General features: G+C 40.0%; 1 protein-coding gene across 2 annotated transcripts in view; it reads left to right on the forward strand.

The window, feature by feature from the left end:
• Positions 1-19,716, forward strand: part of RPIA (ribose 5-phosphate isomerase A) — a 60,255-nt gene extending 40,539 nt beyond the window's left edge. For both annotated transcript variants that reach the window (XM_053704291.1, XM_053704292.1), the window contains one exon: positions 19,438-19,716. In XM_053704291.1, coding sequence (XP_053560266.1) covers positions 19,438-19,535 — 98 coding nt within the window. In that variant the 3' untranslated portion in view covers positions 19,536-19,716. The remainder of the gene's footprint in view (positions 1-19,437) is intronic.
• The last annotated feature ends 2,398 nt before the right edge of the window (positions 19,717-22,114 follow it).

The raw sequence follows: 22,114 nt of genomic DNA on the forward strand, positions 1-22,114 counted from the left end.
TGCTGGAATGTAGAATCGTTTACATTGCTGAGGTACTGTGTGAATAAATACTTGGGCATTATTTTCCACTTGGCAGTTTTTTGCTTTAATTGTGACAGTTTCGTTTCTCTTCACTGCTGTGTGGGAGAGGGAGGGGCCGTTTTTGGCGCTCTTTGCTACGCATCAAAAAATTCCAGTCAGCTAATTTTATATTTCCTGCATGATCCGGTTCATCTCTGACAGATCTCAGGGGTCTTCAAACTTCTTTGAAGGGAGGTAAATTCTCTCAGCAGAGCTGTGAGAATTCTTATAGTGACTGTGAATAAAAAACGTTGTTTTTTACTAATGGGAACAAACCTTTGCTAAAAGTTGTGTTGTTTTAAAGTTTGTTGCTATAACTGTTTTTCAGTTCATTATTTCAACTGTCATTTAATCGTTAGTACCTCTTTGAGGCACAGTGCGTTTTTTTTTTTTGCTAAAAAAGATTATAACCAAGTTGTAAGTTTTTTTTTTTTTTTTTTTTGCTAGTGTGTTAAACATGTCTGACTCAGAGGAAGATATCTGTGTCATTTGTTCCAATGCCAAGGTGGAGCCCAATAGAAATTTATGTACTAACTGTATTGATGCTACTTTAAATAAAAGTCAATCTGTACAATGTGAACAAATTTCACCAAACAGCGAGGGGAGAGTTATGCCGACTAACTCGCCTCACGCGACAGTACCTGCATCTCCCGCCCGGGAGGTGCGTGATATTTTGGCGCCTAGTACATCTGGGCGGCCATTACAGATAACATTACAAGATATGGCTACTGTTATGACTGAAGTTTTGTCTAAATTACCAGAACTAAGAGGCAAGCGTGATCACTCTGGGGTGAGAACAGAGTGCGCTGACAATGCTAGGGCCATGTCTGATACTGCGTCACAGCTCGCAGAGCATGAGGACGGAGAGCTTCATTCTGTGGGTGACGGTTCTGATCCAAACAGATTGGACTCAGATATTTCAAATTTTAAATTTAAATTGGAGAACCTCCGTGTACTACTAGGGGAGGTCTTAGCAGCTCTCAACGATTGTAACACCGTTGCAATACCAGAGAAACTGTGTAGGTTGGATAAATACTTTGCGGGTACCGGCGAGTACTGACGTTTTTCCTATACCTAAGAGACTAACTGAAATTGTTACTAAGGAGTGGGATAGACCCGGTGTGCCGTTCTCACCCCCTCCAATATTTAGAAAGATGTTTCCAATAGACACCACCACTCGGGACTTATGGCAAACGGTCCCCAAGGTGGAGGGAGCAGTTTCTACTTTAGCTAAGCGTACCACTATCCCGGTGGAGGATAGCTGTGCTTTCTCAGATCCAATGGATAAAAAATTAGAGGGTTACCTTAAGAAAATGTTTGTTCAACAAGGTTTTATATTACAACCCCTTGCATGTATCGCGCCGATTACGGCTGCGGCAGCATTTTGGATTGAGTCGCTTGAAGAGAACCTTAGTTCCTCTACGCTAGACGACATTACGGACAGGCTTAGAGTCCTTAAACTAGCTAATTCTTTCATTTCGGAGGCCGTAGTACATTTAACCAAACTTACGGCTAAGAACTCAGGATTCGCCATACAGGCACGCAGGGCACTGTGGCTGAAATCCTGGTCAGCTGATGTTACTTCTAAGTCCAAATTACTTAATATACCTTTCAAGGGGCAGTCCTTATTCGGGCCCGGTTTGAAAGAAATTATCGCTGACATTACGGGAGGTAAGGGCCACGCCCTACCTCAAGACAAGGCCAAAGCTAAGGCTAGACAGTCTAATTTTCGTCCCTTTCGGAATTTCAAAACAGGAGCAGCATCAACCTCCACTGCACCAAAACAGGAAGGAGCTGTTGCTCGTTACAGGCAAGGCTGGAAGCCTAACCAGTCCTGGAACAAAAGCAAGCAGGCCAGGAAACCTGCTGCTGCCCCAAAGACAGCATGAACCGAGAGCCCCCGATCCGGGACCGGATCTAGTAGGGGGCAGACTCTCTCTCTTCGCCCAGGCCTGGGCAAGAGATGTTCAGGATCCCTGGGCACTAGAGATCATATCTCAGGGATACCTTCTAGACTTCAAATTATCTCCCCCAAGAGGGAGATTTCATCTGTCAAGGTTGTCAACAAACCAGATAAAGAAAGAAGCGTTTCTACGCTGCGTACAAGATCTGTTAACAATGGGAGTGATCCATCCGGTTCCGTGGTCGGAACAAGGACAAGGGTTTTACTCAAACCTGTTTGTGGTTCCCAAAAAAGAGGGAACTTTCAGGCCAATCTTAGATTTAAAGACTCTAAACAAATTCCTAAGAGTTCCATCGTTCAAAATGGAAACTATTCGGACAATCTTACCCATGATCCAAGAGGGTCAGTACATGACCACAGTGGATTTAAAGGATGCTTACCTTCACATACCGATCCACAAAGATCATCACCGGTATCTAAGGTTTGCCTTCTTAGACAGGCACTACCAGTTTGTAGCTCTTCCATTCGGATTGGCTACGGCTCCAAGAATCTTCACAAAGGTTCTGGGTGCCCTTCTAGCGGTACTAAGACCGCGAGGGATTTCGGTAGCTCCGTACCTAGACGACATTCTAATACAAGCTTCAAGCTTTCAAACTGCCAAGTCTCATACAGAGTTAGTTCTGGCATTTCTAAGGTCGCATGGATGGAAAGTGAACGAAAAGAAGAGTTCTCTCTTTCCTCTCACAAGAGTTCCATTCTTGGGGACTCTTATAGATTCTGTAGAAATGAAGATTTACCTGACAGAAGACAGGTTAACAAAACTTCAAAATGCATGCCGCGTCCTTCATTCCATTCAACACCCGTCAGTAGCTCAATGCATGGAGGTGATCGGCTTAATGGTAGCGGCAATGGACATAGTACCTTTTGCACGCCTACACCTCAGACCGCTGCAATTATGCATGCTAAGTCAGTGGAATGGGGATTACTCAGATTTGTCCCCTACTCTGAATCTGAATCAAGAGACCAGAAATTCTCTTCTATGGTGGCTTTATCGGCCACACCTGTCCAGGGGGATGCCATTCAGCAGGCCAGACTGGACAATTGTAACAACAGACGCCAGCCTACTAGGTTGGGGCGCTGTCTGGAATTCTCTGAAGGCTCAGGGACTATGGAATCAGGAAGAGAGTCTCCTTCCAATAAACATTCTGGAATTGAGAGCAGTTCTCAATGCCCTTCTGGCTTGGCCCCAGTTAATAACTCGGGGGTTCATCAGGTTTCAGTCGGACAACATCACGACTGTAGCTTACATCAACCATCAGGGAGGGACAAGAAGCTCCCTAGCAATGATGGAAGTATCAAAGATAATTCGCTGGGCAGAGTCTCACTCTTGCCACCTGTCAGCAATCCACATCCCGGGAGTGGAGAACTGGGAGGCGGATTTCTTGAGTCGCCAGACTCTTCATCCGGGGGAGTGGGAACTTCATCCGGAGGTCTTTGCCCAAATACTTCGACGTTGGGGCAAACCAGAGATAGATCTCATGGCGTCTCGCCAGAACGCCAAACTTCCTCGCTACGGGTCCAGATCCAGGGATCCGGGAGCAGTTCTGATAGATGCTTTGACAGCACCTTGGAACTTCAGGATGGCTTATGTGTTTCCACCCTTCCCGCTGCTTCCTCGATTGATTGCCAAAATCAAACAGGAGAGAGCATCAGTAATTCTAATAGCACCTGCTTGGCCACGCAGGACTTGGTATGCAGATCTAGTGGACATGTCATCCTGTCCGCCTTGGTCTCTACCTCTAAGACAGGACCTTCTGATACAGGGTCCATTCAAACATCAAAATCTAACTTCTCTGAAGCTGACTGCTTGGAAATTGAACGCTTGATTTTATCAAAACGTGGTTTTTCTGAGTCGGTTATTGATACCCTGATTCAGGCTAGGAAGCCTGTTACCAGAAGGATTTACCATAAAATATGGCGGAAATACCTATACTGGTGCGAATCCAAAGGTTACTCCTGGAGTAAGGTTAGGATCGCTAGGATATTGTCTTTTCTACAAGAAGGTTTAGAAAAGGGTTTATCAGCTAGTTCATTAAAGGGACAGATTTCAGCTCTGTCCATCTTGTTACACAGACGTCTGTCAGAAAATCCAGACGTCCAGTCCTTTTGTCAGGCTTTAGCTAGGATCAAGCCTGTGTTTAAAGCTGTTGCTCCACCATGGAGTTTAAACTTAGTTCTTAACGTTTTACAGGGTGTTCCGTTTGAACCCCTTCATTCCATTGATATAAAAATGTTATCTTGGAAAGTTCTGTTTTTAATGGCTATTTCCTCGGCTCGAAGAGTCTCTGAGTTATCAGCCTTACATTGTGATTCCCCTTATCTGATTTTTCACTCAGACAAGGTAGTTCTGCGTACTAAACCTGGGTTCTTACCTAAGGTAGTCACTAACAGGAACATCAATCAAGAGATTGTTGTCCCATCCTTGTGTCCAAATCCTTCTTCAAAGAAGGAACGTCTTTTACACAATCTGGATGTAGTTCGTGCCCTCAAGTTCTACTTGCAGGCAACTAAAGATTTTCGCCAAACTTCTTCCTTGTTTGTCGTTTACTCTGGACAGAGGAGAGGTCAAAAAGCTTCTGCTACCTCTCTTTCTTTTTGGCTTCGTAGCATAATACGTTTAGCCTATGAGACTGCTGGACAGCAGCCTCCTGAAAGAATTACAGCTCACTCCACTAGAGCTGTGGCTTCCACTTGGGCCTTTAAGAATGAGGCCTCTGTTGAACAGATTTGCAAGGCTGCAACTTGGTCTTCGCTTCATACTTTTTCCAAATTTTACAAATTTGACACTTTTGCTTCTTCGGAGGCTATTTTTGGGAGAAAGGTTCTTCAGGCAGTGGTTCCTTCTGTATAATGAGCCTGCCTATCCCTCCCGTCATCCGTGTACTTTTGCTTTGGTATTGGTATCCCAGAAGTAATGATGACCCGTGGACTGATCACACATAACAGAAGAAAACATAATTTATGCTTACCTGATAAATTCCTTTCTTCTGTTGTGTGATCAGTCCACGGCCCGCCCTGTTTTAAGGCAGGTAAATATCTTTTAAATTATACTCCAGTCACCACTTCACCCTTGGTTACTCCTTTCTCGTTGATTCTTGGTCGAATGACTGGGACTGACGTAGAGGGGAGGAGCTATATGCAGCTCTGCTGGGTGAATCCTCTTGCATTTCCTGTTGGGGAGGAGTTATATCCCAGAAGTAATGATGACCCGTGGACTGATCACACAACAGAAGAAAGGAATTTATCAGGTAAGCATAAATTATGTTTTTTTGTTTTTTTTTTTCACATTTTTTATTGTATTTTTGAATGTACTACATTAAGCTAGAAGAGTTGGTAAGCATGGTACATCCTAAACCTTATACATTAAATAGTGTATGTATGTGTATATGTATGTATATGTATATGTGTATGTGTATGTATATGTGTGTATGTATGTGTATGTGTATGTGTGTGTATATATATATATATATATATATATATATATATATATATATATATATATATATATATATATATATATATATATATATATATATATATATATATATAATCTATTTTGGTATCCAATTATCTTTTTAACCCCTTAAGGACCAGCGACGTACCCTGTATGTCGCTGGCCTTTTTTTGGGACTTGATTGTTTTATATCGCGGTCTTGCCACCAGCGTTGAGACTGCTCTATTTCACAAAGCCTGCTGGAGGGAGGGAATTAATAGCGTGTTCTTGCTAGACTTGTGCTATTATGTCCTGAAAAAACCCTTAATGACCAGTGACATATAGGGTACATTGTGGTCATTAAGGGGTTAAACAAGCTAATTTTGTATTTTAAGTTTCCAGTATCTTTGCTCTTTGATCCCAAACTTTTTTTTTTTTTTTTTTTTTTTTCCTGTCAAGGTCCCCTTTAAGGGATAGGTCATACTTAAAATGTGCATTTCAATTTTAAAGAGAAGCATTTTTGTAATATACTTCCAAAGTTTTTCACTGGCATATGCACATATACTGTGAGGGTCCATACACCAGTATTCAAATGCTATACCTTCTGCGAGAGTCACCAGTGGCTTATATGACACAAATTAAGTTTTCCCAGGCACAATACACACTACCAACAGCTCTCTGAGATTGAATACTGGTGCAAGTGCCCTCTCAGCATATTTTGCCTGTTCTATCCCTTTAATTTTGATAATTAAGTCCTATAAACACACCTTCTTGTTTATGATGCATTTTACTAATCTGCGACTTATTGTGTCTTTTCACTGATCTCTGTTCATTTATAGCTTGGTTTGTTTACATAATTTCTTTCTTTCCAGCTGGTAAACCTATACATTTTGAAACAGAGAATGTTTTATTTGAAGGGCAGACTTTTGGGGATTTTGGCATATATCACTTTATATTCCTATCCTATTCCTATCATCTATCGCAATCCAAAACTGTAGAATGACATGAACTATATTGTAGAGTGTGTGCATCTGAGTGACCACTAGGTGTCAGCCTTATCTCAGTAAGTAACAAAATCTCGTATCATTTTGAACTTTAAGGGGCTAGCAAAAAAATCCTATAACTACTAAAAATGTAAGATTGTTTAGGGACAGTAAACCGCTTGTGATTTTTAAAATAAATAAATAAAATGTATATATAAAATGCTTAGGATGAACTTTGCAATAGACTTTCATTATTTATTTTCCCCCTATTTTTTATGTAATTTAGCCCTAAAAATGGTTGCGTGTTTTTTTTTTTTTTTTTTTTTTTTTTTTTTTTTTTTTTTTTTTTACAGTTCTGAGCATAACTTCTCTAGGCCAACCCTGCCTAACATCTGTCCCTCATTTGTTTTAAGTAATAACTGCAAAATAATGCATGTTATACTAACATTATGACTGTTGCTAGCCTTGTTGTCTGCAGGCACTAGCCAGGTTTGGCTTCTCCAAATGAGGGCAAATGGTGGGTGGACTTTGGCTATTGAAAAACGATTGCAGCAAACAAGATGCTTGTTTTAAGAAAGTTTTGGCTTGGCCGATGTGTTATTCTATAGCAGCAAAACCAAGATGACCATATTTATAGCTGAGTGATTTAGCTGCACTTGCTCGCTATCTATCAATAGTATGACATGACTAAGGGCACCAGATTTGGGCTTATGAGATAAAGAAGAATGCTGCTGTTTGTTTGCTGCTATTCGAAAGGCACAGCTACCATCTCTTAGGATAACAATTATAGCTATGTGCATTCCTTGTTGTGCACCTCTCTTGTTATGTCTGAGCAGGCAGAGTACAACAAAACAATTATAGAGATCAAATGGGTATAGGGCCCTGCCAAGAGTCGCACTGTTGTAGTTATCTCTTAAGAAGGTGAGATACAAACAGCTGGACTCTTAGGCTTACATGCTAAGGGGGTTCAGGGGATAGCAATGGAGGAGTGGAACTGGTATAAAGAAAGGTTAGCATAGGTTGTATGTATCCCTGAACAGTAGAGTCTTTAGGGAGACATCTGATGCAAAGTGACCCTTTATCACCATATGGTAATGTATAAGCATATAGCTGTACTTCATAGACAATGTAGATATAGACCAAAATGTATAGGATTATTTACTAAGGAAGTTCTTCTTTGTGAATGGTCTATTTGAGTCAGGGCTTGACAAACTCAGAGGCAAGAGAACCAGTGGAGCTTTATAATCATGACCTGGTAACCTGGATTAGAGCCCCAAGACTCCCATGGGGACCCCCACTTAACCCCTTGATGGCTGCAGTAACTCCCTTAAAGAAGCAACCCTTTCCTCAAGTTGTTTAAAATTGTAAACTCTACCTGAATCAGGAAATTATTTTTTTGGGTTTCATGTCCCTTTTTAATGTCGTGCTGATAACCGCTATTGATCTGTAACAAGTGCAGGTGGTTTGGGGACACCACTAGTACCCTGTCATTATTAGCAAGCGTGAATGGTACAGGTGACTTTTAAGAGTTGCTGCGTTATTTATAATGTGCTTTATAAATAGATATATGTCCACCAGATGGCAATATTGTACCGTGTATACAAAAAAATTTGCAAAAGTCACAACTGTCAGAAAGCATTGTCATTTTTACAAGTTTTAAATCTGTTTGTATAACAAGTCGCTTTCACAAAAGTAGTTGTAATATTTTCAAATTGTATGTACTAATTTTGGATATCCCAGTGCTGAATGAGCCTGCTTTTTTCTCTGGGAAAAGTCCCTGAACATTAGTGAGCAATGTTATAATTTATTTTTATTATTAGTAATGTTATCATTATTATCATTTATGTATAAAGTACTCTCAATTTCATTTCCATGTCATTTTAACCGCTTAACGACACAGATGCACTCAGTATGTCCTTAAGGTTTTTTTTGGCCTTACAATAGTGGGGGTCTCGTTGCAAACAGCGAGACGTACAACATGCCTCACTCCTGAAGGCATTGGGCTATAGTGTGGTCTTTACTTCAAGTAAAAATGACAGCCAAAGTACAGGGTACGTCGGCTGTTTTTAAGAGGGTAAAGGATTGCAGAATCCTAAAACGGACTAAACAATACAAACTAATATAACAAGAGGCAGCAGTTATGATTTATTTTGTTTGGATGAAGAGGAACTATCGGGGGGAGACTCTCTCTAAATAGTTGCTCTTTCAGATAGCGCCTGAAACAATGTACAAGTTTGGAGACTGTCTGTCTGGTACATTGGGTAGAGAGTTCCAGAGAGTATGTCCAGCACATTAGAAGTCTTAAAGAAGGAAGTAGTAAATAATAGAAGAGGAAAAATGTAGGTCAGAAGTTGAAGAGCATGGTTTGAGGAGCAGTTTCAGATGATAGAATATAGTTGGGTGTGAGAGTGTTTAAATGTCTGTAGGTTCAATATTTTTGAATTGTTATAGATCATATGGGGAGCCAGTGAAGGGATTGACTGAGACGGGCAGCTGATAAGGATTGGCAACTTGGGTGGATGAGTATGGCTGAATAATTCATGTTAGTTTGGAGGGGGAGAGGGGAGAGTTGAAAGAATGTTACAGTAGTAGTAGTATGAGACAAAATAACTGAGTGAATAAATATTTTGATAGTGTCTTGGGTAAAGAAAGGGGGAATTGAAGGTCTGTTGCATTGGTGAGCAGTAGTTACCTAGGTATTATCTGCCCTTCATCTTTGTTTCACTTTAAATATTTAGATTGCATTTACTTAACCTTTTTCCATGCAAGAAACATTTTAACTTTTAATATATAAATTCACTTCTGAATACAGGAATTTGAATGATAAAATTTGTATTTGAATTCAAATACTTGCAGACAATTTTTTTTTTTTTTTTTTTTAAATGGTTTTGTTAATAACAATACAACCAAACTAACTATTTTTAAGGTTTGTTACACAAGAAACTAAAAAGAATACTAATTAATTCCCTTGTTTTGTCACATGGACTACTGCACCCTACTTCTCAATGGCCTGCCCATCTATTATGAATTATTCAGCTAGACTCATCCACCTAAGTTGCTGATCTACATTAGCTGCTCCGCTCTGCGAGTCTCTACACTGGCTCCCCACTTAACTATCTGATGAAGTGCATGCGCGAAATGCGCCAGAGTCCCTGATTTTACAATGGAATTTTGCAACCTTGTAGTACGTACATGTAGTAGTAGTAGTAGTAATAATCTATAGTATTCTTGCTTACCACTGTGCATGTCTATTACCATATTCAAAAAGTACTATATTCTGCTTTAATACAGTTATGCTACCATTTATATTTAAAGTATGAAATAATCAGGGTTAATGTGAAACTTAGGTTGGGTATTCCGTGTGCGAAATACTGGCTGTGCGTCTCATTATAGATTTAATATGGTGCAAAAGTTAAATAAAGATACATTTATTTCTCTTGCAAGATGTATCGAGTTCACGGATTCATCCAATACTTGTGGGATATTCTCCTTCCCAACAGGAAGTGGCAAAGAGAGCACCCACAGCAGAGCTGTCTATATATAGCTCTTCCCTTAGCTCCACCCCCCAGTCATTCTCTTTGCCGGCTCTAAGCAATAGGAAGGGTAAAGTGAGTGTGGTGACAAAAGTTTATTTTAAATGGTACCGGTGTGTACTATTCACTCTTTAGCAGAAAAGGGACGAAGATTTCTGCAAGGAGGATGATGCTCTTAGCACTTTGTAACTAAGATCCACTGCTGTTCCCACAGAGGCTGAGGAGTACAGGAAAACTTCAGTTGGGGGAACGGTTTGCATGCTAAGCTGCATTGAGGTATGTTCAGTCAATTGTTTTCTAGACAGACTGTGATAATTCTAGAAAAGGCTGAAAGTATCCCCATAAGGGAAGGGTAAGCTGTATTCAGAGAGTTAGTAGGGAATTCCAGCTTGCATAAAGGGCTAAGTTGTTACTGGTGAGAAAAACTTTTTTATTAAAAAAGATTAATGTTTTGAGGGACTTGGAGGTTCATTTTGGCTTATTTAAGGTTTATTAACCCACATGGCTAGTTTAGAAACACTTTGGTATGTTTCTTTTAGGCCCTACTGACATCGAGTGAGGTGGGAGGGGCCTTTTTTCGTGCCTTAGATGCACAGTTTATTTTACACACAAGACATCAAGCTGCTACTCTGGAGGGTCCTGCTGTACTTGGGGGTCTAAAGGAAGCTTTTCCCCCACAAATCTATCCCTAAGGGCAGGTAGGCGCCACAGCAGAGCTGTGGCAAGGTGCTGAACGTTTTTGTACCGGTTTTTGACGTTTTGTCAATCCGGTTTTTCCATTAAGGGGTTAATCGTTTATTTGACTAGTGGGGCGATCTTACTAAGGCTTGATGAATCCACTGTAAAAATTTCGAAAAGTTTACTGCTTTTTTACACTGTTTTGCAGAGTTTGTGCATCTTTTTTTCTCTTAAAGGCACAGTACCGTTTTTTTCTAAGTATTGTTTACTTTGAATAAAGTGTTTTCCAAGCTTGCTTGTTTCATTACTAGCCTGTTTAACATGTCTGACATCAAGGAAACTCCTTGTTCCATGTGTTTAGAAGCCATTGTGGAACCTCCACTGATATGTCTATAAATTTTAAAGAGCATATTATAGCACTTAAAAATATAGCGCTAGATGATTCTTAGACAGAAAGAAATGAGGTTAGGCCATCTCGCTCTCCCCAAGTATCACAACCAGTAATGCCCGCACAAGTGACGCCAAGTACCTCTAGTGCGTCGACTTCATTTACTTTACAAGACATGGCCACAGTTATGAATACAACCCTCACAGAGGTTTTATCTAAACTTCCTGGGTTACAAGGGAAGCGTCACAGCTCTGGGTTAAGAACAAATGCTGAGCCTTCTTACGCTTTAGTAGCCGTATCCGATATACCCTCACAATGTTCTGAAGTAGGGGTAAGGGATTTGCTATCTGAGGGAGAGATTTCTGATTCAGGGAAGACGCTCCCTCAGACAGATTCTGATATGACTGCCTTTAAATTTAAGCTTGAACACCTCCGCTTGTTGCTCAGGGAAGTATTAGCGACTCTGGATGATTGTGACCCTATAGTGGTTCCAGAGAAATTGTGTAAAATGGACAAATGCTTAGAGGTTCCTGTTTACATTGATGTTTTTCCAGTCCCTAAGAGGATTGCGAAGATTGTTACTAGGGAGTGGGATAGACCAGGTATACCGTTCGCTCCCCCTCCTGTTTTTAAGATAATGTTTCCCATATCTGACACCATGCGGGACTTGTGGCAGATGGTCCCTAAGGTGGATGGAGCTATTTCTACTCTCGCCAAGCATACAACTATACCTATAGAAGACAGTTGTGCTTTCAAAGATCCTATGGATAAAAAATTAGAGGGTCTCCTAAAGAAATTTTTTGTTCATCAAGGTTTTCTTCTCCAACCTATTGCGTGCATTGTTCCTGTAACTACTGCAGCTGCTTTCTGGTTCAAGGCTCTGGAAGAGGCTCTTCAGATGGAGACCCCATTAGAGGATATTATGGATAGAATTAATGCACTTAAGCTGGCTAATTCCTTCATTACAGATGCCGCTTTTCAACTGGCTAAATTAGCAGCAAAGAATTCAGGTTTTGCCATTTTAGTGCGCAGGGCGTTATGGCTTAAGTCCAGGTCTGCTGATGTGTCGTCAAAATCTAAACTTTTGAACATCCCTTTCAAAGGAAAGACCCTATTCGGGCCTGAACTGAACTGATTATTTCAGACATCACTGGAGGGAAAGGCCACGCCCTCCCTCAGGATAAAACAAATAAAATGAGGACCAAACAAAATAATTTTCGTTCCTTTCGGAACTTCAACGGTGGTCCCTCTTCCCCGGCTGCGAAGCAAGATGGGAATTTTGCCCAATCCAAGTCAGTCTGGAGACCTAGGGCCAAGAAGCCTGCTGCTGCCTCTAAGACAGCATGAAGGGGTAGCCCCCGATCCGGGACCGGATCTAGTAGGGGGCAGACTCTCTCTCTTCGCTCAGGCTTGGGCAAGAGATGTTCACGATTCCTGGGTTTTAAAAATTGTTACCCAGGGATATCTTCTGGACTTCAGACTCCCCCTCAAGGGGGAGATTTCACATTTCTCAATTGTCTGCAAACCAGACAAAGAGAGAGGCGTTCTTACGCTGTGTAGAAGACCTACATACCATGGGAGTGATTCACCCAGTTCCAAAAGCGGAACAAGGGCTAGGATTTTACTCAAACCTGTTTGTGGTTCCCAAAAAAGAAGGAACTTTCAGACCAATCTTAGATCTCAAACTTCTAAACAAATTCCTCAGGGTACCATCGTTCAAGATGGAGACTATTTGGACTATTCTGCCTCTGATCCAGGAGGGTCAATATATGACCACCTTGGACTTAAAGGATGCATATCTGCACATCCATATTCCCAGAGATCATCATCAATTCCTCAGATTCGCCTTTCTGGACAGGCATTACCAGTTTGTGGCCCTTCCCTTCGGGTTGGCCACGGCTCCCAGAATTTTCCCAAAGGTGCTAGGGTCCCTTCTGGCGGTTCTAAGACCACGGGGCATAGCAGTGGCGCCTTATCTAGACGACCTCTTAATTCAAGCGTCAACTTTTAAGCTAGCAAGTCTCACACAGACATCGTGTTGGCTTTTCTGAGATCTCATGGGTGGAAGCTGAACATAAGAGTTCTCTCTTCCCTCTCACAAGAGTTTCCTTCCTAGGGACTCTGATAGACTCGGTAGAAATGAAAATATTTCTGACAGAGGTCAGGAAATCAAAACTCGTAACCACCTGCCGAGCTCTTCATTCCATTCCTCGGCCGTCAGTGGCTCAGTGTATGGAGGTAATCAGACTTATGGTAGCGGCAATGGACATAGTTCCTTTTGCCCGCCTACACCTCAGACCACTGCAACTATGCATGCTCGAACAGTGGAATGGGGATTATGCAGATTTATCTCCTCAGATACATCTGGATCAGGAGACCAGAGATTCTCTTCTCTGGTGGTTGTCACAGGACCACCTGTCTCAGGGAATGTGTTTCCGCAGGCCAGAGTGGCTCATAGTAATGACAGATGCCAGCCTACTGGGCTGGGGTGCAGTCTGGAAATCCCTGAAAGCACAGGGTTTATGGACTCAGGAGGAAGCTCTCCTCCCGATAAACATTCTAGAACTGAGAGCGATATTCAATGCGCTTCAGGCGTGGCCTCAACTGGCTGTGGCCAAATTCATCAGATTTCAGTCGGACAACATCACGACTGTAGCTTATATCAATCCTCAAGGAGGAACATGGAGTTCTCTAGCGATGATGGAGGTGACCAAAATAATCCGATGGGCGGAGACTCACTCTTGCCATCTTTCAGCAATCCATATCCCAGGGGTAGAGAACTGGGAGGCGGATTTTCTAAGTCGTCAGACTTTTCATCCGGGGGGGTGGGAGCTCCATCCGGAGGTATTTGCCCAACTGATTCAGCTATGGGGCACACCAGAATTGGATCTGATGGCGTCTCGTCAGAACGCCAAGCTTCCTTGTTACGGGTCCAGGTCAAGGGATCCCCAGGCAGTACTGATAGATGCTCTAGCAGTGCCCTGGTCCTTCAACCTGGCCTATGTGTTTCCACCATTCCCTCTCCTTCCTCGTCTGATTGCCAGAATCAAGCAGGAGAGAGCTTTGGTGATTTTGATAGCACCTGCGTGGCCAGACAGGACTTGGTATGCAGATCTGGTGGACATGTCATCTGTTCCACCGTGGACTCTGCCGATGAGGCAGGACCTTCTAATCCAGGGTCCATTCAAGCATCCAAATCTAATTTCTCTGCATCTGACTGCTTGGAGATTGAACGCCTGATTTTATTAAAGGGTGGGTTCTCTGAGTCAGTCATTGATACCCTGATTCAGGCTAGAAAGACTGTCAACAGGAGAATCTATCATAAGATATGGCGAAAATATCTTTATTGGTGTGAATCCAAGGGTTACTCATGGAGTAAGATTAGGATTCCTAGGATATTGTCTTTTCTCCAAGAAGGATTGGAGAAGGGATTATCAGCTAGATCCTTAAAAGGGCAGATAGACGTTTGTGTAAAAGAATAGACAAAGCAGATGGCAGATGTCCCAGACGTTCAGGCGTTTAGTCAGGCTTTAGTTAGAATCAAGCCTGTGTTTAAACCTGTTGCTCCGTCATGGAGCTTAAATTTAGTTCTTAAGCTTCTAACGGAACCCCTTGAAAACTTTAATATCTATGGAATGCATAGGTTCAATCTTGGAAAGTTCTGTTTTTAGTAGCTATCTCTTTGGCTCGAAGAGTTTCTGAGTTATCTGCTTTGCAGTGTGACTCACCTTATCTTGTTTTCCATGCTGATAAGGTGGTTTTGCGTACCAAACCTGGATTCCTTCCTAAGGTTGTTTCTAATAGGAATATCAATGAGGAAATTGTTGTTCCTTCTCGGTGTCCTAATCCTTCTTCAAAGAAGGAACGTCTGTTGCACAACCTAGATGTGGTTCGTGCTTTAAAGTTCTACTTACAAGCAACTAAAGATTTCCGTCAAACATCTTCATTGTTTGTTGTCTATTCTGGAAAACGGAGAGGTCAAAAGGCTACGGCTACCTCTTTCTTTTTGGTTGAAAAGCATCATCCGTTTGGCTTATGAGACTGCTGGCCAGCAACCTCCTGAAAGGATTACTGCTCATTCTGCTAGAGCAGTGGCTTCCACAAGGGCTTTTAAAAATGAGGCTTCTGTTGAACAGATTTGTAAGGCGGCGACTTGGTCTTCACTTCATACTTTTTCCAAATTTTACAAATTCGATACTTTTGCTTCTACAGAGGCTATTTTTGGGAGAAAGTTTCTACAAGCAGTGGTGCCTTCCGTTTAGGTACCTGTCTTGTCCCTCCCTTCATCCGTGTCCTAAAGTATTGGTATCCCACAAGTATTGGATGAATCCGTGGACTCGATACATCTTGCAAGAGAAAACAGAATTTATGCTTACCTGATAAATTTCTTACTCTTGCGATGTATCGAGCCCGCCCTGTCTATTTAAGACAGGTAGTATATTTTTTATTAAAAAAACTTCAGTCACCTCTGCACCCAACAGTTTCTCCTTTTTCTTCCTAACAATGACTGGGGGGTGGAGCTAAGGGAGGAGCTATATAGACAGCTCTGCTGTGGGTGCTCTCTTTGCCACTTCCTGTTGGGAAGGAGAATATCCCACAAATATTGGATGAATCCGTGGACTCGATACATCGCAAGAGAGAGGAATTTATCAGGTAAGCATAAATTCTGTTTTTTAAAATCTCCCATTTTTTCCCCATAAATGTTTTTGTAATGGTTACTAGAATCACAGACAAAATAAACTGCCGCTCTCGATATAAAGGATAAAAATTAACATGGTGTTTTCAGTCGTGTCATTAAATGATTGAAAATCTTAGGACTGCTTTGCCAGGGGAGGCAAACCTGTTTTGACGGCAGAAAAATGTTTTTGGCTGCCCATGGTGCAAGAAGCAGATTATAAATTATATTATTTATTAATAATTTTATTATTATAGTCAATTGCTAGAGCACTATGGCCCTTATTTATCAAAGGTCTGGCAGACCTGATCCGACAGTGCGGATCAGGTCCGCCATACCTCTCTGAATACAGAGAGCAATACAGTCTCCATATTCAGCATTGCACCCCCAGCTCACAAGAGCTGTTGGTGCAATGCCGCAGCCTTGCAGACTCGTGGCCAGTCGGCCCCCAGCAGGGAGTTGTCAATTAACCCGATCGTATTTTTTTTTATTATTTTTTTTATGCATTTCAGTGTTCAGTGGTTACATTTTTTTTTTTTTTTTTTGATGGCTGTTTAGCAAATGATCACAACTTTGTCATGTGCAAACAGTGTATGTTGCTGAAAAATATCTCCATAGTTTGCTTATTCAGGGTGGAAAGTTGCTAGTTCACTCAATGTTTACAGAGAGAAAAACAAATCAAATTTTGTAATTGTCCACCGCAAATTGTTTCTATTTACTGAAAGAAAAACGGTACTCTAGAGACTAGAACTGCTGGTTCATATAAAATGTCAGCATATTATGTGAATCTGTTATAGATAATAGGAACATTTAGTATGGATTATTGGTTTTACATCGCCCTATAAACAATAAAGGATTCATAAGGGGGCCGATTTATCATGTTCGTGCGGACATGATCCGCTGTAGCGAATCATGTCCGCCAGACATCGATAAATGCCGACAGCATATGCTGTCGGCATTTATCATTGTACAAGCAGTTCTGGTGAACTGCTTGTGCAATGCCGCCCCCTACAGATTGGCCGCTAGCAGGGGGTGTCAATCAAACCGATCGTATGAGATCGGGTGGATTGATGTCAGTAGCCTCAGAGGAGGCGTACGAGTTAAGGAATAGCGGTCTTAAGACCGCTGCTTCTTCCTGTTTCAGGGGTATACGGCCCCATTCGGCCGTGATAAATCGGCCCCAAAGTGTCGCATTTACATGGACTGTCACATCTTCAGTTAAAGGGATATTAAAACTAATGTATAAAACTACAGAAAGAGGGTTACTAGTCACCATTCTAATGTTTTTCCTCCTGTGTCTGCAGTGTATTTAAAGCTGTGCGTATACTTGCACATTGTGACATAAGTAGTGCATATTCACAGATCAGTAACATTACATTACAATTTTAAACTAACTAGCTAGCTGAATACAATGAGAGGAGGCTAATATGTGCAGCCACCAATCAGCAACTAAATTCTCAGGTAGTCTTAGGAGCAGGAATGCACTACTAAGTATGTTTTTCAACAAGGGATACCAAGAAAATGAATCAAATTAGATAAACATAAGTAAGTTGAAAAGTTGTTTAAAATGACATGTTTTATCTGAACCATGAGAGCTTAAATTGACATGAGACCCAAAAATGTTTTCATGATTAGAGTTTGCAATTTTAAACAAATTTATTTATCAAATTTTCTTCTATTGGCATCTTTTGTTGAAAACCGAAACAAAAAATTGTGTGAGATTGCGCCAAAATAAAACTACTACACAAACTCCAAAATAAATAGAAGTCTCTCAGATTCTATAAAAACTAGCGAATAATAAAATATTAAAACGGAGCGCTCAAAAAGAGCTAAAGTGCGGCCGTATTGGACAGAAGAAAAAAGTGCACAAAAATACCGGACAGTGATAGACTATAGCAAGCGCAGAAAATTAACCACAAATGCCTAATCTATAAGTCCTAGATAAATGTACTGGGATAAGCTACAAATACATAGAATAAGTAAATACAGTCAAAAAGAAATGTAAATAAAAAAGAAATGTAAATAAAATAGGTATTTTATAAAGTGCAATTCATATACATTTATAAAAATAATACATAGATATTCATAAAAATTCATAAAAAATACTTTTAATACAATTGATTAAAGGTCAACCTTATAATGTCAAATAACAATGAATCAAATACAAAAACAAATACAATAAAAATCACAACAGCAAAAACAAAATTGAATGATACTGTGTGTCCAATGAACAATAGAACAAATGTCCTCAAAGTGCCAAAAAGTCTGTAAGAGAGTCTTTGTGTCCTTTGTGCTTGCAAACTTGAAAATCCGTGTAGACGACAAGCCTCCTAGTGACAAAGGACAAACTCCTTAAGGCAGTGTGAAGAGCCTTATGTGAAATATAAACTCTGTTGATATCTGCAATAGTATATTGCCCAGGTGCATATACTGTGTAGTTCTTAGTCCCAGAGGCTCACCACATAAAACATTCAATATATTGGATATATGTTACATTCATATAGTGATATAAAATTACAAGTACTAATATCGTTAAGATGTAAAAAGTGTCTACTCGCAATCCTGGAGCCTTAGATCCTACAAGCGGCTGCTAACTGAATATCCCCCTGAAACTGACAGGCTAATTCACAATCAGCCTGAACAGTCAGAGGTGCCGTGGGCCAAAATTCAGAGGCGCCGTATACCACAGGAATACCGGCTCTATGCGAGATAGGATAATAACTCAGAACTACACAGTATATGCACCTGGGCAATATACTATTGCAGATATCAACAGAGTTTATATTTCACATAAGGCTCTTCACACTGCCTTAAGGAGTTTGTCCTTTGTCATTAGGAGGCTTGTTGTCTACACGGATTTTCAAGTTTGCAGACACAAAGACTCTCTTACAGACTTTTTGGCACTTTGAGGACATTTGTTCTATTGTTCATTGGACACACAGTATCATTCAATTTTGTTTTTGCTGTTGTGATTTTTATTGTATTTGTTTTTGTATTTGATTCATTGTTATTTGACATTATAAGGTTGACCTTTAATCAATTGTATTAAATGTATTTTTTATGAATTTTTATGAATATCTATGTATTATTTTTATAAATGTATATGAATTGCACTTTATAAAATACCTATTTTATTTACATTTCTTTTTTATTTACATTTCTTTTTGACTGTATTTACTTATTCTATGTATTTGTAGCTTATCCCAGTACATTTATCTAGGACTTATAGATTAGGCATTTGTGGTTAATTTTCTGCGCTTGCTATAGTCTATCACTGTCCGGTATTTTTGTGCACTTTTTTCTTCTGTCCAATACGGCCGCACTTTAGCTCTTTTTGAGCGCTCCATTTTAATATTTTATTATTCATCTTTTGTTGAAAAGCAAGGACATAAGCTCTGGAGCATGCAAGTGTATATCAGTTTTACTGTGTAATTTAGACCGGTCTAATAACACAATGCATTCTCCTAACTTGGCATTGCTTGGCTGTGTAATTTAGACCAGTCTAATAACACGATGCATTCTCCTAACTTGGCATTGCTTGGCTGTGTAATTTAGACCAGTCTAATAACACGATGCATTCTCCTACCTTGGCATTGCTTGGCTGCGTAATTTAGACCGGTCTAATAACACAATGCATTCTCCTAACTTGGGATTGCTTGGCTGTGTAATTTGGAGGACATATGTAAAGTAACCAAGACTGTTGTTGTTTTGTTTTTTATTCTAGGAGTTGTGGACACTGGGCTTTTTATCGACATGGCCGAGAGAGTCTACTTTGGGATGGAAGATGGAACCGTTAGTGTGCGAGAAAAACCTGTGCATTAATGCCAGAAATCACCAGCAATGCCTTCTCTTATATCTGACTTTATCTGTGCCGAGTAGACTACTGTTATTTTATTGTTGCCTTCCCCCAACACAGTGATCTTGATATGCTTTTGTTTGGCAAATGGTGCATTCAGCATATTCATACGTGTAGTTAGACAGGAGCGCTATAGCTAAAGTTGAAAAAGGGGAAAAATCTATTTGGTGGTGCTCCAAAGTGAAAACCTATAAGCGTGTCTTAGACCAATATTACAGATATTGCTATAAAGATATCTATATGCATTGAATATAGTGTGAGACTATAATATAAGTGTTAAAAAACGTGAAAAAAATAATTAAACACAGTGTTATCTAAATCCAGTAGGATACACAAATAAACACTAATTATATGTGTAATAAATAATGATAATAAAGAAAACGCACAAATGAGTGAATAATAAGGCTCTGCCTAAAATTTAATCAAATTATCAAGTGTAAACGAATAGTTATATTTAAAAACGGACGTCTCCGTATAAAAAATTAGGTTGCCACCACATATAAAACGGATACAGTCAATGAGAAATATTCTTGCAAGTCAAAGACGCCAGGGATCCAGATACACAGTTCTTTTTACAAAGAGCAAATCTTGGCTTACCCGCAACCAGTTCAGCAGTCGGTTAGGAGGGGGAATCCTTAGCTTACCCCCAAACAGTTCAGCGGTCGGTTCCATAAAATGAAGATTACCTCCGTGGCGGAGTGACGTCACTGTTATAGGCGCTGTCCTCAAAGCGCAATCTGATTGGTCCTTGGGCGAACGGCTTAGGATTTTTCACTGCCGTGATCCTTTAGATAGAGTATCCGCTCTTAAGTGCCAGAGAGCACGCAGGATACTTCTTAAACATCCGTTTCAAGGGACAAGTAGTGGAGATAGTGAGCAAGGACTTTGGTCTCACCTTATCTTCAGAGTAACGCTGGTATAGTGCACAGACCAGTACAAATGTGCAATAGATTCGTCTTTTCTTATTAGGAAAGTGCTGGTGCCTGTTGGAAAGTGCTGGTGCTGTTCCACAGTATGTTTATAACCAGTTACCAACCGTGGCAATTAGACAGAATACAAAAAAGACTCTAGACAGAATTGTAGTTCCAACTACAAATACAGCAACAAAGTTCATTGGCAACTAACAACGCGTTTCTCCCTATACAGGGCTTTTTCAAGATGAGTGTTGCCACAAATGCACCTTTTTAAAGGTGTTTCCAATTTCCCATTGGTTGGACCAAATCCTAATTAAGGTGGTGTAAAAAAACTGATTAAGGTGGTATTGGCAAACCTATATTTAAGGTAACCATAATAAAAATATATACAATAACTTTGACAAAAATTAAGTAAAAATTCTATCTAATTCGATAATAAACTGTTCAAATCTAATAAATATAAATAAATATAAAGTTTTTAATATAAAAATTGTGTACTATATAAGGTGTAATGAATGTAAACGAAATATTTTATTAAAAACTTGCATTAAATATATTAGTACTTAGCAATTAATAGACAAGACAAAGAGGATCATTGATATACATAGAGGAGGCGATCCATTATGAAAAAATATAATAATAAAAGGGGAATTGGGGCCATAAAAGTTACGGAACCGACCGCTGAACTGTTTGGGGGTAAGCTAAGGATTCCCCCTCCTAACCGACTGCTGAACTGGTTGCGGGTAAGCCAAGATTTGCTCTTTGTAAAAAGAACTGTGTATCTGGATCCCTGGCGTCTTTGGCTTGCAAGAATATTTCTCATTGACTGTATCTGTTTTATATGTGGTGGCAACCTAATTTTTTATATGGAGACGTCCGTTTTTAAATATAACTATTCGTTTACACTTGATGATTTGATTAAATTTTAGGCAGAGCCTTATTATTCACTCATTTGTGCGTTTTCTTTATTATCATTATTTATTACACATATAATTAGTGTTTATTTGTGTATCCTACTGGATTTAGATAACACTGTGTTTAATTATTTTTTCACGTTTTTTTAACACTTATATTATAGTCTCACACTATATTCAATGCATATAGATATCTTTATAGCAATATCTGTAATATTGGTCTAAGACACGCTTATAGGTTTTTACTTTGGAGCACCACCAAATAGATTTTTCCCCTTTTTCACCTTTAGCTATAGCGCTCCTGTCTAACTACACGTATTTATTACATTCTTACACCTATGATTGGGACCCTTAGGTACCTCAGGAGTTTGGCGATCCATCCAGCGCTTACTATAACCTTCCTTCATTCAGCATATGCCACACATAAGGTGACTACTTGTGGGTAAAAACTAGTTGATAGTTTATTATATATTGCCATTTATAGCTGAGAGTAACTAGTGTATTGTCATCTAGCGCAGCATAGTGGTTAATCAAAACATACTATGGCAGCTCTGTGCCAAACCGTTAAAATCTATTACCACTGGAAAATATTTCTTATGTAAAGTAGTTCCCAGGTTCTATGTTTTTTGAGTTTAGCTTACTAATGGGATGTGTCAAATTTTATTTCATGTTACAGAACTTTCAAATATATTCCATAATAATCTTTTTTTTTTATTT

Source organism: Bombina bombina, chromosome 2 (assembly GCF_027579735.1).
Source record: "Bombina bombina isolate aBomBom1 chromosome 2, aBomBom1.pri, whole genome shotgun sequence".
Lineage (NCBI taxonomy): Eukaryota > Metazoa > Chordata > Amphibia > Anura > Bombinatoridae > Bombina > Bombina bombina.